The 16,112-nt window shown below is 43.2% G+C and overlaps 1 protein-coding gene across 2 annotated transcripts in view; it reads right to left on the bottom strand.

The window, feature by feature from the left end:
- rtkna (rhotekin a) overlaps positions 1-14,921 on the bottom strand; it is a 40,597-nt gene extending 25,676 nt beyond the window's left edge. The window contains exon 1 of one of the 2 annotated variants that reach the window (XM_080038652.1): positions 14,268-14,921. In XM_080038652.1, the coding sequence (XP_079894778.1) occupies positions 14,268-14,363 (96 nt within the window). In that variant the 5' untranslated portion in view covers positions 14,364-14,921. Of the gene's footprint in view, positions 1-1,318; positions 1,702-14,267 lie in introns of those variants that run through there. The other variant, XM_080038653.1, reaches the window with a different exon arrangement.
- Positions 14,922-16,112: the final 1,191 nt, after the last annotated feature.

Below are 16,112 nucleotides of genomic sequence, written 5' to 3'. Positions count from 1 at the left end.
GCAAGGTTGATTATAGGAAGTGGTCAGAGCTACCAGTGTGTCAGTCAAATGTGCTCAAACTAAGGAAGTGGAATGACTGCCTGTCACACACAACTCTGGGGGGGGGGGGACATAGAGGTTGACAAAGCAACAAAAATGTCTTGGTAGCCGTTCTATCTTTGCAGTGCTTTACTGTGGCTGGTGTGCATGTGTTTTAGTGGAAAGCATGGCAAACTGCTTCCTGAAATAGAAATATGTATGATAGACTGTGTGGACTGGCATCCTCTGAGCCAAACAACCTCATGTGAAAACCCCAGAACTTCAGTTTGTTTTTATTGCTGTAAAAACAAAAGCAATGAAAACCAAAGCCTTTTCTCCTCCAATATTCAATTTGAGAGCATGTGGCTATTTCTGTGCTGCCAACTCAAAGGCAGTTAGGAAAGATGTATTCACGAGAGAGGGGAAAGGTTTATGACTGGAGATGTAAGTCATTATTGCAGTAATATCCCACAGTTGTCGCATTGTTCCAACTCCCTACTCTTGTAACAGTTTATTCCAGCTAGCCAGAGGCAGAGCACAGACAAAATCATTAGTTGCTATTATTATAGAATTAGTCATTATGCCCACAGGAAATGTATAATTAATGTAACCTCACCTGTCCCCTGACACACGCCTACCGGTCAAAGACATTAGGCAAAATGTTTGGATATGTTCTAGGCTTATTCCCTTAAAGATATTGCACTTTAAAAAAATATGGGTTTATAAGTAGAAGTTATTAACCAGTAGAACATGACATAGCCTAGTATTGAATCATTAGGAACCACTATGTTGGCACAAGTCTTACAGATACAGATACTCCAGTAAATCCATGTTTTACCGGATCATCTATTATTCCCTTAATCTTCCACTTAAAAAAAACATGCAGTGTGAGCTACTTCTCAAATATGGAATTATATGAACTAAATCCTCTGGTTGAGTCAGCTGCCAGCAGAATACCCTCAAAGTATAGTATTGATTTCAAAGAGTTCCCGATTAGCCTCAATAAGAAGTCTAGACTTGGAACAAGACCGTTTCAAAATGCCAGGGGTTTCAATAACAACATCACTCTCCAAATAGATCTAATTCCGTTTATTATAAGAGTGGACTTGATAGCAGCTCCAATGAGATGTGTCCCAAGTCTCTCAGGATCCTGCGTGACCTGACGATGACGAGTTAACCCAAATCGTCACGTGTAGGCTACATACAGCTCACTGACATTTTCCATTTCATTAAAAAAAAACTAAAGCGCTTCAGATCTTTCGGCAATACACGCTTTTGGAAACATAACAACATGTCTTACCCTTTGATTATTCGAGTTGTTCATCCTATTCAAATGAGGAGCACTCCGCTTCCCAACTCTCCAAACACTGGCGTCACGGGCGCTTTACGCAACACCAAGGTCTGTTATAAACGTCCCACGCAGCCGGTGAAATACCTTAACTCAGATTTTCCCTCAAGAGGCACACTCTGCTCATAGGCAAAAAAATAACAATCATCCATCCAAAAATAGCTGCCGTTTGTTGACCTCAGAAGTTGTTACGGATCCGCGCAGAAATCACAGACCCGACTCATGGGCAATTTTGGGAGCGATAGCGGTGTCTTAATTATCACCATCATCGTCATTGTCGTCGTCGTCGTCCTAGCAGCTCCAGAGCCCCAGTCCGGATTCACACACACACACACACACACACACCGACACCAGCACAAGGGAGGATAAAGACTGGCCGACTGATGGACCAACCGAGAGCCGTTTCTGAGGAGGCGGGTGTGTGTGTTGCTAATCTGTGTGTAGCAGCACTCAAGCAGGTCAGAGCGAAACTGTCACTATAACTCTAACGACAGGGTCCAGGGAACCTCCACGTAATGTAATCCTTTAGGAGACTCTCAGGGGCGCTTGCAGTAATTTGTAGAAGCAGTGTCAACCCCACTGGCATTTACCAGACATAGCCTAATACAGTAAATGAGCTTATTTACTAAAATGGCATTTTCTTCTAACCCCCCCCCCCCCTTGTTTTCTCTCTGAACAGAAGCATTCACAGACATGTATTTCACTGTTTACTGTCCTGTTGGGGTTTCCAGGGTCCCCTCTGAAATCTTACAAAATGGTAGCGCCTACTGGTCCAAAGCGATTTGGGAGAAACTTGACATAAGAAGGATTTGGCAGCTCTGAGTTTGTCCATAGTTTTGAAGTGGGTTGCACGTGTGTCAGTTAAATCCACTGTGGTCGCTCTTGTGCTTTCACAGTGGAAAGAAAAAAGGGTATTTTTTTTCTTTTTTTTTCAAAGTTATGACTCAAATTCTATTTTTTGTTTTACACAAGGCACTGGTCTATATGCAGTTTTTGGATTGAAGGCAAAACATCCCCTTTCTTTTCCATGTCGTTCCTGCTTGCTTCCACGATTCAAGTGAGCAGCTGAAATACTGAACATACATGACATTTTTTTCTATCGATTTTAGTATGCATGATAGAAGGAAATACACATATTACAGTCAGGCCAGATAAGTGATCCCCTAGAGGAGATATAGTATATGTAGAAGACTATCAACTGTCTACTGAGTAGGACATTTAAGCCCCAGTATAATCTATGAACAAAAATGGTCGATACAGAATCATCACATTATAAGTTCCTCCGCAAATGTGTTCATGCTTTCATGGCAATGGAAATAAAATAAAAATTGTTCTTGGACTAAAAACTATAGTCTAAATACGAAAACATAAAGTTCCAACACGAAAACACCGCAGTGTGAACACATAAACATTGGCCAGCAGGCTACAGTTGGTACAGTTATATGAAGCTCTCTACTGGCACAACAACGTATCATTCCGGGGGGAAATAAAAATAAAAATCTTCATCTGCCTCCCTGTGCTCTTTCTCTCTCTGTGTGTCTGTGTCTGCTGATTGCCTGACCCATATGTGCACACTGGGAAGTTGTTGTGCAGCGAAGTGTATCGCCTTGTCAACTAGTGATGTATGGGAGTGATTTGTGAGCAGGTGGAAACGGAAACACAGATGAGTCCGGCACTAGAATTTAGTGTGGGGAAACAAAACACGGTTGGGGGGGAGGGGGATAGACTGAGATTTTGGCTCCAGGAAATCCGCATTGGGACACTAATAATTTAGTTTACAGGACAGCTCTTGCAAAAACACAAAAAAAGGGCATTATGAAAGATAGACCTCTGCGAAATATAACTGTAAATCATCGAACATACAGCAGTGGCTATTTTTTTATATTGTTTTAACATTTTCCTAAATGTCAGCAACAGAGCAAAATAGATGCAGCAAAAGAAAGACCAAAACCACACCACTTGTTTTGTTGTGTGTTTGTTAGTGGGTGGGATGAGAACGAGATGCACAGTCCAGAGATGCAGCAGATGAAGTGTAGGAGGATCAGGATGGAGGAGGAGAGAGTCAGTGTCTGTGGGCAGCATTGGCTAATGGCAACAGAGCAACTACAGTCCCTCTCAGTGGTGCAATAATACATCTGTGCATCTGGCTGGGTGAATGCAGCTCTTTAACTTCAGCTAATGATGGCAGCGCAGGGGGTGCTTTATCATGGCACACTTTACATTGTGTGGACACTCCCAAGCATCAAACAATAATGAGAATATGAATACAGTTTTTAACATTTGCCAAGTTCCACCTACTAATACGTATCCATCTCTCCATCTCTTTTCTAATCTCTCTGTGTGGTTGATAGATGTGTTCAACAAAAACAAGATGAGCCTTGGTAACTTTGGATTTAGAGCTGTAAATACCCCACAGTTAATCTGATTAAGGCTTCATCAGCAAGTATAGCTGTGCCAGGGAGCCAAACATAGAGGAGGTGCTGTCAGAGATAACTCACTCACAGTTCAATGGGGGGTGGAGTCCAGAGTGACAATACCAATGCAAGCATGCACAGCATAAACAGAAAGAAAACTCTGGTGGTACAAACTGTCCATGTCCACTTGTTAAGAGAGTAGTCAGCAAGTTTGGAGAATTAGTTGTCAAAATCACCTTTGTCAAAATCAGTGAATATCTTCTCACAATCTGCTTCCTGTCCGTACTCTGTGTGCGTTGAAAAGAAATCCAGTGTTTATACACAGCCTAGGCTTTGTAAACCTGCATGTTGCTATGCTAGCATGTCAGCCACGTTGTTTACATACCTTTTGTTTATATACCAAAAGGAGATATTTACTGATTTTGACAACAAGTGATTTAGAAAACAAGCATTCTCCAGAATCGCTGACTCCACCTTTAAATATAAACAAGGTATAGGTAATTGACCAAACACCAACACATACTGAATTTGTGAAGATATTCAAGGAATCAGAGGCATCCTCTGTTTTCCCCATTCTAAATGAGTCAGTGAGACCAGCTGAATGAATGATAGCGTTATTCCCAGGACGAGAGGACATTCCTCAAGCCAGACTAAACCTCAACCCCTCTCCCTCTGTGCCTTGAGCACTTCCTACCGGCTATCCTAAAAAAAGTGTTTTTCCTAAACAAGCATTTCTCTTCCCCTCTGCTGCTACTGTATGCGTCCTCAAGACTCTTTCCTTCCTCCTGCTGATAGAGGCGCCTGTCATAGCCACGTGTCAGCATTCTGCACCATTTCTGTTTCATTTTGGAATCCGTGCACGAGCTAGGAAACAAGTCCAATCTTAATTCCTATCATGGCCTGGAGGAATAATTGCACAGTAAATGAGCTTACTAAAATTCACACCTCGGGTTTGTGCAGATTTGAATCTGGTGCCTTTGTTGACAATAGTTGTTGAGGGACATGCCTGTGTTTCTCTTCCACATATTTTACCCACTTTTTTTCCCCCTCGCAAGCCGTAGTTTGATTAAAGGTCTCTGGGCAATTTCACATACACTGACCCAAAGGAAGCACTGAAGCACACGGATAAGCTTCAATTGCTTTATTGCAAGGTGCAATGGCAGGAATATAAATCAGCATCGTGATACATTTCCTTTACTACTACCACAATATTTTTAGACGGATATTTCTTTCATGGTTCAATGACTGTCACAATATTGACAGTCATAGCAATTACTTACTGTAATGGTGCCACCATTGTGTGGATTACACTTTAGTATGGTGTACATACATTTAAAGTAGCAAACTAAAAAGGACATGATGTTTTAACAATATGAATTTTACTTTATAGGCAGGAGACTTGGCTAACCCACTGAATTACATGGGAATGGATTATTAAATCCATTTGGGGCACCAAACAAATACACTTTTTTCTCTTTGCATGCATTATTTATTTTCTCTCTTATTTTCTGCCTATCACCATTAGCACAACAACAGCATCCTTTGTTTTGAGATTTCACCATGGAAGGAAAAACAATTTAGTCACTAATGTAATGAAGCTGGGTAGCCTTTCCCATAGCCACCTACTGGCCATAAGAGAGCATGGCAACATCTGCGCACCACTGAAACATGATTATTAACTCCTCTCATCTACTCTCAGTGCTGCACTCTGCCTTGTGTGTGAGAAACCATGTCCAAGGGAGCGCCCTTAGCTCAGTTGGTAGGGTGTCCCCCCCTTGGGCCTCGGCCAGCAGCGGACCCGGGTTCGATTCCAGCCCGCGATCGTACTCTGCATGTCACTCCCCTCTCTGCCCCATTTCAACTCTGTCTCTACACTATCAATAAAGCATAAAAATGCAAAAAAAAATAAAAAAAAAAAAACCATGTCCATATTGTGATGAGTGTGTCATGGTTTTGTCTCACAAGGAAGCATGCAGAGACCTGCTTTTCTCCTAGTGTCAGACAGCCTGAATGGCTGTAGAGCGAGTAGGGGACATGGCAGTTGTGTAACCTCAAGTATACTAGGACTGGAACACAGCCTGATGAAAAGACAGACACAACATCAACATTAAGGGCAAATTATTTGCCCAAGTAGAACAGGGATCGGGACTACAATAGTATGTCAATCTGGATAACAGAAACTGTGTGTGTGTAGTGTACCTCATATATTGCATAAAACCTTTGACATGACATTCATTATCACTACAACTGTATCAATGTCTGAAACATGAGAAACCTAACAGACATCATGAGACAAAGCTATTGCAACCTGTTCCTCAGTATTATGCAATTTAAATCAACAGCGATCATATTCAAGTCTATACTATACTATATGCCGACCGTCAATCTTCACAGATCGTTCAGTGACAGCTGTGGACGCCAACTGTGAGGGCATTAGCTCTATGTGTGTGCTTGTGTGTGTGTGTATGTGTTTATGGAGTCCAAAAATAGTGCCTCAAAAAACCTACACACATCATCCATGGATTAACCTCTTTCTCCCAATGATGACAAGATTATAAAACTTATACAATGGCTGATTGGCAGCTTTCAACTCTTGACAACCTTAGGAGGCTCTACAAGCTTCTTTCAAAATAACTCCACTAATGGAAGGAGGACAAAACAGGAATGAAAGTGTGTGTGCTTACTTTTGTATGCATTGAGAAAGCACAAAGCACAAAAGAGAAAGATTATGGTAGGCTACTTACAGCTCATCTGAAGGTCAATTTACGCACCCCTCCCACACAGACACATGTCTTCTCCTAACGTGACCCTTTGACCCCCAAGTCCCAATGTGACATCATCTAGTTAGGAGAGTTTGTTCCACTGATCTCATCATGGTGAAACACAGGGAGGCCGTTTTTCTGGGGGGAGGGGCTGTTGTTTAGGGAGTGTGTGTGTGTGTGTGGAACAGCTCAGCCGTGCCTCTCAACACCTCATAACACACAACAAGAGGCCCCCCTCTCAGCAACATAGGCCCCCAGCTCTACCTCGACCTTAAGCCCCAGCTCCAAACCCTGGAAATCCCCCGTGTCAGCTAGCCTTAAGCATTAAGGTTTTCCTTTAACAACACAGCCATCCATATATTCAAGGCAAAGCATCCAACAAAATATGATATGTAAAAACTAAAGCTATAGCCTATCGCTAAAGTGAAGACAAAGCCTGCAGATGCTGTGAGGCCATCTGCTCAGGCCCGCTCTGTTTCTCTTGAAGTTTTGCGTTGATTCAAAATGATCAAATTTAAAAACAGCCAAACAGCAATTTATAAGATGTTACTCTGCCTCTTACAGATGCTTTGAAAAATTGGATGTGGACAATAACGTCATTAGATGGTATATGAGAAAGAAGAGAACAGATCCCTCATGTCCTTGATGAATGCAGAACGGACTCTCAGATGGTCAGACGGCAGCCCTCCAAATGCTGACAGAGTTGTTCCACCAGCCAAACACACACACACACACACACACACACACACACACACACACTCCCATCAATAACACGTGCACACACACACACACACACACACACACACACACACGCAGCAACTTCAAGGCCAATCCTGCAGTGTGCATTGATGCAACTAGACACTTTGAGTTGCTGCAAACACACACACACACACACACACACACACACACACACACACACACACACACACACACACACACACACACACACACACACACACACACACACACACACACACACACACACACACACACACACACACACACACACACACACACACACACAGTCTTAAGGGTCGGAAGGATGCTGATGATGCTACGCATGCTATCGACTTCAACACTGGGGAACGGATTGTTTTAATGGTGGTGATTGTTTGTTTAGACAGCTCTTGCTTCATACTTGAGTAACTCCACCTCTCTGAATTCCACCTACTCCCTGCTCCAGGGCTCTAACTTTGCATGGAAACAGTGTTGATAGAGATCAGAGATCAGAAATATCAACACACTCAAGAAACACACTCATGAAATAGACACACTTTAAATCCCCCCGCATACTGTACCGTGCATACAGTATTAGCATGAACCATATACTGTACTTGTACCCAATCATTAAACTGTGAGTTTATCTCATGCATGAAAGCATACTAACAGCTCCCACAGACACAGGCACAAATTGCAACCATATGGACAAACACAAAAGCACACGTCAACAGGCTCAATTAAACACATTACCAGACGCTCTTTTTAACTCAATGTGTGTTTGCACACATTTCCAAATACAACCATCTGATTAAACAGTCTGCCTCGCCAGCTGCATCCCTAGAACATACTCAGATCTTCTTAATTACATGTTTTACTAAAGGACTACAACGTTTTTAATATCGCCACTTGAAAACAACACAATCTTGAGCTGTTGATACGATAAATCCAACGTAGCTTTAAATCCAATCTGTGCTCATTTGATTAATACCCGCAAACATTGTCTAACGCTCCAATTTGTTTTGAATCTGCAGAAAAACAAATCCTTCAACTGCTAAAACAAAGAGCCTCTGAGCGTGCACAGGTATAAGCAGAGAGATTGGAAATGGAGGATTAGAGAAAGGCTTTAAGAAAGAACAGATAAGAGTGTGGATATAAGGGCCGAAAGAAATCTGAGATTAGAGGCAGAGAGAGACAAGAACAGTGGAGCGAATTTATCAAATAGATTCATGCAGAGAGATAGTGAGGAGAGGAGGGTATGGAATAAACCAAACAGGCGGTGCAAGAAGAAGGTGCAGGTCGGTCTTCCAATAACAGCAGCACCTCAGGATTTGGCTCGGTGTTTTCTCCTTCTCACTCCTCCCCTGGCTCATGCCCTGCTGTTTTTCAAAGGAAGCTGGCTCAGGCCTCGGCATCCAACGGGTTCCTGCCTAACACAGAGCTCCTATTCAGACCTCCTAACCGCTGCATGGGCGACGACTGGGGTGGGGACTAAGGTACAGTGGGGGTACAACACTGTGGTAAAGTCCAGGAGGGAAAGGAGGGGTGCAGATGTTGGATGGTTTAAGGTCAGTGTAGGCTGAAGGCTGGCATGGAGAGCTGAAGGCTTGGAAGAGGGATGGCTGAGTGTGAGTAGGAGCTATAGACGTGCGCTTCCAAGAAGAAGAAGAAGAAGAGGAAGAGGAGGGCTTGGTAGGAAGCAATGGGTGTGTGTGAGATGTGTTACAAAGCCCCCATTTTCCTCTATAGCATACACACACACTGTGCATTCAGCCACTGTAGACATCCTTGGTACAGATGCTGAAGACACACTTACGAATACACAACACACGACACAGACACACATGCATGCACGCATGCGCACACACATGCGCGCGCGCGCACACACACACACACACACCAAACAGACTATAAATGTATGTGACACTCAGAAATGAATAAACCTTTTTATTTCCATTCAGTTAAGTCTGTTGCATTACTGTAGGAAATTATTCTGTAGAATGCATGAAGAATAAATGCAAAACACATTACAAAATACACAAACATTCACATTAAATCCAGGATGATAAACTTAATGTCCCTAATTAAATCAAGGCAATCTATTTGATTATATAGCTTACAGTATTGGCTTATTTGTCTTGTGCAAATATTTACTCACACACACACGCACACACACACACACACACACACACACACACACACACACACACACACTCTGAGCAGAACACGGACACACACAGTCCCACACAAGCTCAGCAGGGAGCGGTGTACGATGAAGTGCGCCGTTGTGGAGGAATGCGTTTTGGCTCAAACGGGATTGTGTATCTTGTATCGCAAGAGAGCGAGCGCTGTTAGCTTAAGCACACCTTACACTGGAGCAAGCCAGTCTGCTGTAACTTAGGCTACCTAAACAACCTCACAGCTGAACTAATACTAATACACACGCGCATGCACACGCAAGCACACACACACACGCACACGCATGCACACGCAAGCACACACACGCACACACACACACACACACTACTGACTGCTTCTTCAAGGTTATATTTATACCGACTTCAATATTAAAATTAAAAATTATTTGCAAGGCCAGAAAAGGCAAAAAGTATTACATAATTGACTCTAATAGATAAAAAAATTACAAATATATATGTATATACTGTATATTACAGATCAAATGAAATGCAACTACTACAAATATGCACAGGTAATCGTGTGGATTGAAGCTAAACCAGTCTTTGTATTAAAATAATTAACCTTTGCTTACTACAAATTCCTCAACAAGGTTAAAATCCATCAAGTCTAGTCCGAGTGCAAAGAAAAAATACTGTTTTACTGTCCCACAGCAGGCAGGGATTAACTGCTGTCAATTTGGCCTTTGCTCTTCTCAGGACCTCCAACAGTGGGAGAGCATGAGGTACTGTATGTGGGGTCTAAATGTCTGTTACCAGGGCATGACACTTAGAGGGATTTATGTACAGTAGGGAAAACGGCAAAATAGCCACAATGGTCTGGAGAACAAGCGAAATTACAGCAGCATACTTTCAAAATGGGGAACAGAGGATGCATTGATCTGGGTGAACAGAACAACTTCTGATCAAACTTCCCACTCGATCAAACGGTCACAGCAGCTTGACCGGTGATCTGAGATCAGATTAACAGGGAGGCTGCCTGAACGCTGGGGCCAGTGGATATTTAAAGGCCTGTCTGTGGTGTCTAGAGACTGAAAAAGTATCCGAGGCATGGCCATGGCTAAGTTTAGGGTTTCGGGAGCGTGTGAGAGGTCAAACATGAGTCCAGGGTGAGGCAGCAAAATAATCTCCCACCTGACCCCCACGGGAGCTCATCATCAATCAGGCTCAGAGATTACGCCTTCTCCGTCCGTATGTTAGGCTCAATCAATGATGTGTCTCCTTTTGCTTAATGACTACTATAGAATTATAGAAATATGAAAATTTAAGTTGTAATTTATCAGCCTGATTACAAGCATAATATCATGAGGGATCAAAAAAACACATTAAAGAAAATGATCTTGGATGGTAAACTAAAATCTATAGGGACTGAACACTTGAGAATGCGTTAGGTTGTAGCACTATAAAGGAGAACAAAACAACATACAGACATAAATTGTGAACTTTGGACTATTTAGTTGTTGCTCCTCAGCAGACAATATAGGACCTTCTTCTAACCACAACTTCTCTATAACATGTACTCATCTAGCTGCCCTTCCCAGTGTGTGTGTGTGTGTGTGTGTGTGTGTGTGTGTGTGTGTGTGTGTGTGTGTGTGTGTGTGTGTGTTCCACTGGTTCAAAAAAAGGTGGCGGGTCACTTTTACCTCAACAAATTTCATCAGATGATATCATTGGTATGAGCAGCCAGAACTGTACAGTAGCTTAATGCCCCATGCTGCACCCTTTCTGAGTAGAGCAGGGCTACAATGACCCAGTGAGGTCCACACACATACACACTCACACGTAGAGAAAGTATTGCACTCTCACAAACAATGACTGGCATACAGAATGCAATGAATCAAGACAAATCCTGCTCATATAACTGGGACAAAAATGGCTGACCTAACCCTTTAACATTTAACTCAGGCAAAGCCACCATCCGAGAATTCAAGGCCAGCTTGAAGGCTATAATTAGACCACGGAGAAAGTGTCCATCTACGGCCCCTCAGGCTATCAACGGAAAGAAGGGAATAGGACATGGGGACAGGGGCTTCAAAAGGTGAAGAAGGTTGAGAAAACCAGGGCGCAGTTGTTCAAAATGTTGAATCCATGGGTCAGCTTTAGAAATCCCTTATTTTTTCCAATTTAACTTAAATCCTCTCCCATTTTAAATCGTCAGACTTCTCAGCTGCCCACAATTGGTAAATGTATCACTTAACGTTTAAACAAATCAGGTGCAAAAATACATATATAATAATACATAGCTAAAATATGATAAAATTCTGTTTAAATAACTGGGAGAAGAACGGTAGCGGAACACAGGGGGAGATTACAATCAAAACAAATAAAAAAACATAATCTGTGTGTATCCGGGTCTGCGGTGACAGGAAACGGTCTGAGTATGTCTATTAATGGCAGTGGGTTCAGTGACATCATGTTGCAGCTCCCATTGGGAAGAAGTAATTTACACAAAACCATTTCCTGTTTCCCATCGACCACCTCTCTTCTGAGGGGAATCCTGTATCGACTAAAGAAAAAGCCCTTCAGCGACTGTCTTATGGGCCTCATAAGAGAGGCGGTATAGGTAGAAAGAAAACAGCGCATAGGGGGCCAAGAATGCGGTCGTTCCTATTATAAAAAAGACTTGTTAAAACCTGAAGAGCAAAAAAGCTACTACCTACTGAGCTGCAAAATAACACAATGGCTGCTCTCTCTCCCCTCCTGACACAGCAATTATATTAGACTGAGGAATGCTGCTACCTCAGGACATGCATGATCTTCTCACATTTTACATTTTATTTTTAAATGACACGCTATATTCTGAGATGACCAGTGTAGAAAGAAAAACCGTAACAGACAAGGCCTATCTCTGTATATGTGTTACAAGTATGTGTGCGCATAGATTGGGTGGGTGTTGGGACTTTAAACTATATGTTGCTGCAGGTAGAAAGAAAAAGGAGAAGAAAAGGGTTTAAAGTGTAATAACTCTAAGTCATCCGAAGAGGATATACGTATATAAAAGGCCCTTGAGCAGAAAATGTCCATATGCTACCAGAAATTACAGTTAGACTGTGGGCTGTGCAGCTCAGCGACATATACAAAGAATCCCTGTCTCATGAACCCACCCGGGCAGAGGAGACGTGGGGGAGGGAGGGCATGTGAGCAAACAAGTGAGTGAGTAACCAGCAACGACACTCATTTTTGAAGACGGGCACGACTTTTTATCCAAAAATCTTAAAATTCTCACCGGGTTAGTAATGGCTCTCTTTCGGCTAAACCTGACCCCCTGAACTCCCTCTGGAAGGAGGAGAAGCGACAGAAGAGTTTTCCCACAGGGCTAAATAAGAGCTCATAATCTCATTATTATACATTCCTACCTTTGAAATTGCATTTACCAAAATAAAACTGGGACTGAGACAACATGATTGCATGAGTTCTCCAGACAGAGATGCAAGCAGTCTGTGGTCTGTGCTGTAAAGAAGTGTGTCCATCAAACAAGGCCCCGTGACAGGGACTGCTAACTTGATTATTGCCCGATGAACTTGTTGGTAAAACGACCTTGTGATCACTGGTTTGTGACAGTGCATTTCAGACTGCGGTGCAGACACAGATAAAAAGCAATGGGGAAATCCCTTTTACACTGAACCCGCTTGAGCATGAGTGTCTGAGTAAAGTTAGAAGTTTTAAGGGACACACACACCATTATTTAGGGAGCTGTCAAACCCCAAAAAACAGAATTGGCTTCACGTATCTTGTGGGATACACAGCCAGACACCTGGCACGCTCTGTGGCACTTGGCACAGGTAGATAAGCAAAGTAACAAATCACACATACGTAAAGGCACTGCCAGACTGCTTGCAGGTACAACACACCAGTGAATGGTATCACCTCTCTTACAGCCCATCCTGTCACACAGCTGAAGGCTTTTTGGACCAGATTTCAGTTGTCACAGTCGAGAAAGAAACTGGTCTGCTGCAACATCCCCCAAACAGCTGCAGCACAGACAGCCAATATATTTTCAGATTATGAAGCCAGAAAATGAATTGTACTGGAATGTATTGCATTAATGATAAACTGTTCTCATGTCACATGGAATAACTCCTTTCTCTGTCCTCAAAGAACACAATACTAGTCCACACACACACACACACACACACACACACACACACACACACACACACACACACACACACACACACACACACACACACACACACACACACACACACACACACACACACACACACACACACACACACACACACACACACACACACACACACACACCCACCCATAGGGACTTATGAGGCCCATATGTGCAGCTGTGGACTATGTGTGAACCCCAGTTGGAAGGGGAGATACACAGAGAGAGGGAGAGATGGATTGCATGCTGTGTTGTTTGCTGTCAATGAGAGCTTTGCCATCTGTAAGGGGAGAGACCACACCGGTGTCAGCTCGACTTGTTTGTCACATAGAAAGATTCTTCAACCAACCCCTCTGTAAACTTTACAGCACCCCAGGCACAGCTGCAGTCAGTCCGCTTACACAGTGATGCACTATAGCCTACTATAGGGGGTGCGGGGGGAGGGGGGGGCAGACGCTTGAAAGACGATTTCATAGTAGTGAACCTGCTTGTTTCCAGTGCGCAAAGTCAACTAATTAAGGAAAAGAAAGTAAAACTGTCTGAGACATGTTAAAACACGCTTATCCTTAACCGTCACACCCCGCAGCTTTCAGAATGTGTACAAACTGATGACAACAGCGCAAATAAGAGCAGCAAGAACGATCGCGGACCAGTGATACAGTGAATTGTAAATTGAAATCAACTTTTTACCTGTAAACTGAGTGCAATCTGACGGATGTACATCATATTGAGATCCTCCAATATCCACAGTTTTTCCTCCATGTTTGCGAATTTATCAACTGGCATCCTTAAGGCAAAATATCCACTGAATGATTTTTTCTTTTCAAAGTTAAGAATCCGGCTCAAACCGCTACTCCGTAGGCAGGTACCGCGCAGAGAAAGTTCATTTTGACAGTGTCCTCCTGTTCAGTCGCGACTTGCACAATCAGTGCGTAAAGCGACGCGTAAAAGTTCCGTTCCTCATCCAAAACAAGACTAGTCGCTCCAGGAAAACCACACAGACAGAGGGTGTGCGTGTGACAGCATCGGCTGCACTGTAATAACCCTGTCCATATAAAAAAAATCCCCCCTACCCGTTCACGGCTCGTATTCTTCTTCTCTACTTTTCTCCGGGCAACAAAGATCCTCTCAAACACCCACAGTCAACACCCAGCGGCAGCGGGGGAAAGAATGGAGCCTTTTAAAATGCAGTTCTTCTCTTTGTGTCCCTGTGTCCCGATTGTGAATGCCGTCTGTCCTCCTCTGTGTGACAAGAGACCTCTCCACAAAAGGGCATCGCCTCTGCTCTGCGGGAGTGATCGACACAACTAGTCCACTGTGTGCGCCCTGGCTGACTCCCCAACCCGGCGCTAAATTAACCCCTACGACGCGCCTCTGGTGATGGTAATGAACTTTAAAAAAAGAAAGAGCCAAAAAAAGAGGGAGAGATTACTGTAGCAGCCCCCACGCCCATTTAAACAAACAAATAGCGAATACCACACCACTGCACAGGCGTAGCGGGGTGGGGAGCTTTGTTCTTTTTTACTGCCTTGATAATAAATGGAGAAATTATAACCGTGTCATCTGGCGCTCGTCATGAGGGGAGGCAAGAGTGAAAAGGAACACCCAGAGATGTTATCTAACTCTAACCTGATACAGAAAACCCCTAGGTGTTGATACATTTAAAAGAAGGTTTTTTTTTAAACAAATTCTTGAATAGATTCACCAAGAAATGTGCTTTGGCTAAACAACTGCTAAATTGTAAACTGAAAGCACAGATATTTGAAGAAGGATGTGTTTAGTAGGTCACAGGGTCACAAACATTTGACAAATTCAAATACATATTTCATAGGTCAGATCCCCAAATGTCACAGATCTTTTCAATCTTTTATTACCCCTTGAAATATTAATTCAAGTCTCTTTTGGCAATATATATCTCATCCAACAAAAGCACCGGCCTCAGAAAGATGTGTCAACTTTACATTGTGTTGTTAGGTAAAGTTAAGATGGTCCAAATATATGGTAAAGTTGTTTTTAGATGAGGCTAGCAATATTTCCCTGTTTTGAAACAAATTTTAAAGGCATGTGCTAGAGCTAGAGCGAGGAGGACAGTGCAGCTGCTGTTTGATGGCCTGTTTCCTCCGTCCTTAAAACAAGACAATCCCAGAGTTTACTCCGTGTGACTTTCAGCCGATGGCTCTGCTTCTGTCCTCTGGGGAAAAAGCGATTTAAAGTCAATCTGCCTTTGGTCTTCAGAGCACCGCAAGAAGGAGCACACACACCCACCCAAGAATCCAGCCTGGTCTCTTCTCTAGCCAGTGAATCCTGGACCTGCCAGCTGTGGACGTGAGAGAGAGGAGGGAGAGCACATATGTGTGTGTGTGTGTGTGTGTGTGTGTGTGTGTGTGTGTGTGTGTGTGTGTGTGTGTGTGTGTGTGTGTGTGTGTGTGTGTGTGTGTGTGTGTGTCCTTCCTTGTAGCGTGGGTGAGACAAAGCTGCGCAAATCACAAGCCGACCCCTAAACAGGAAACCGGCGTCACATTGCGCATTACTCAC

Source organism: Ammodytes marinus (genome assembly GCF_949987685.1).
Source record: "Ammodytes marinus genome assembly, chromosome: 2".
Lineage (NCBI taxonomy): Eukaryota > Metazoa > Chordata > Actinopteri > Uranoscopiformes > Ammodytidae > Ammodytes > Ammodytes marinus.
Note: the sequence above shows the minus strand (reverse complement) of the source record. Positions and strands in the feature narration are given on the sequence as shown.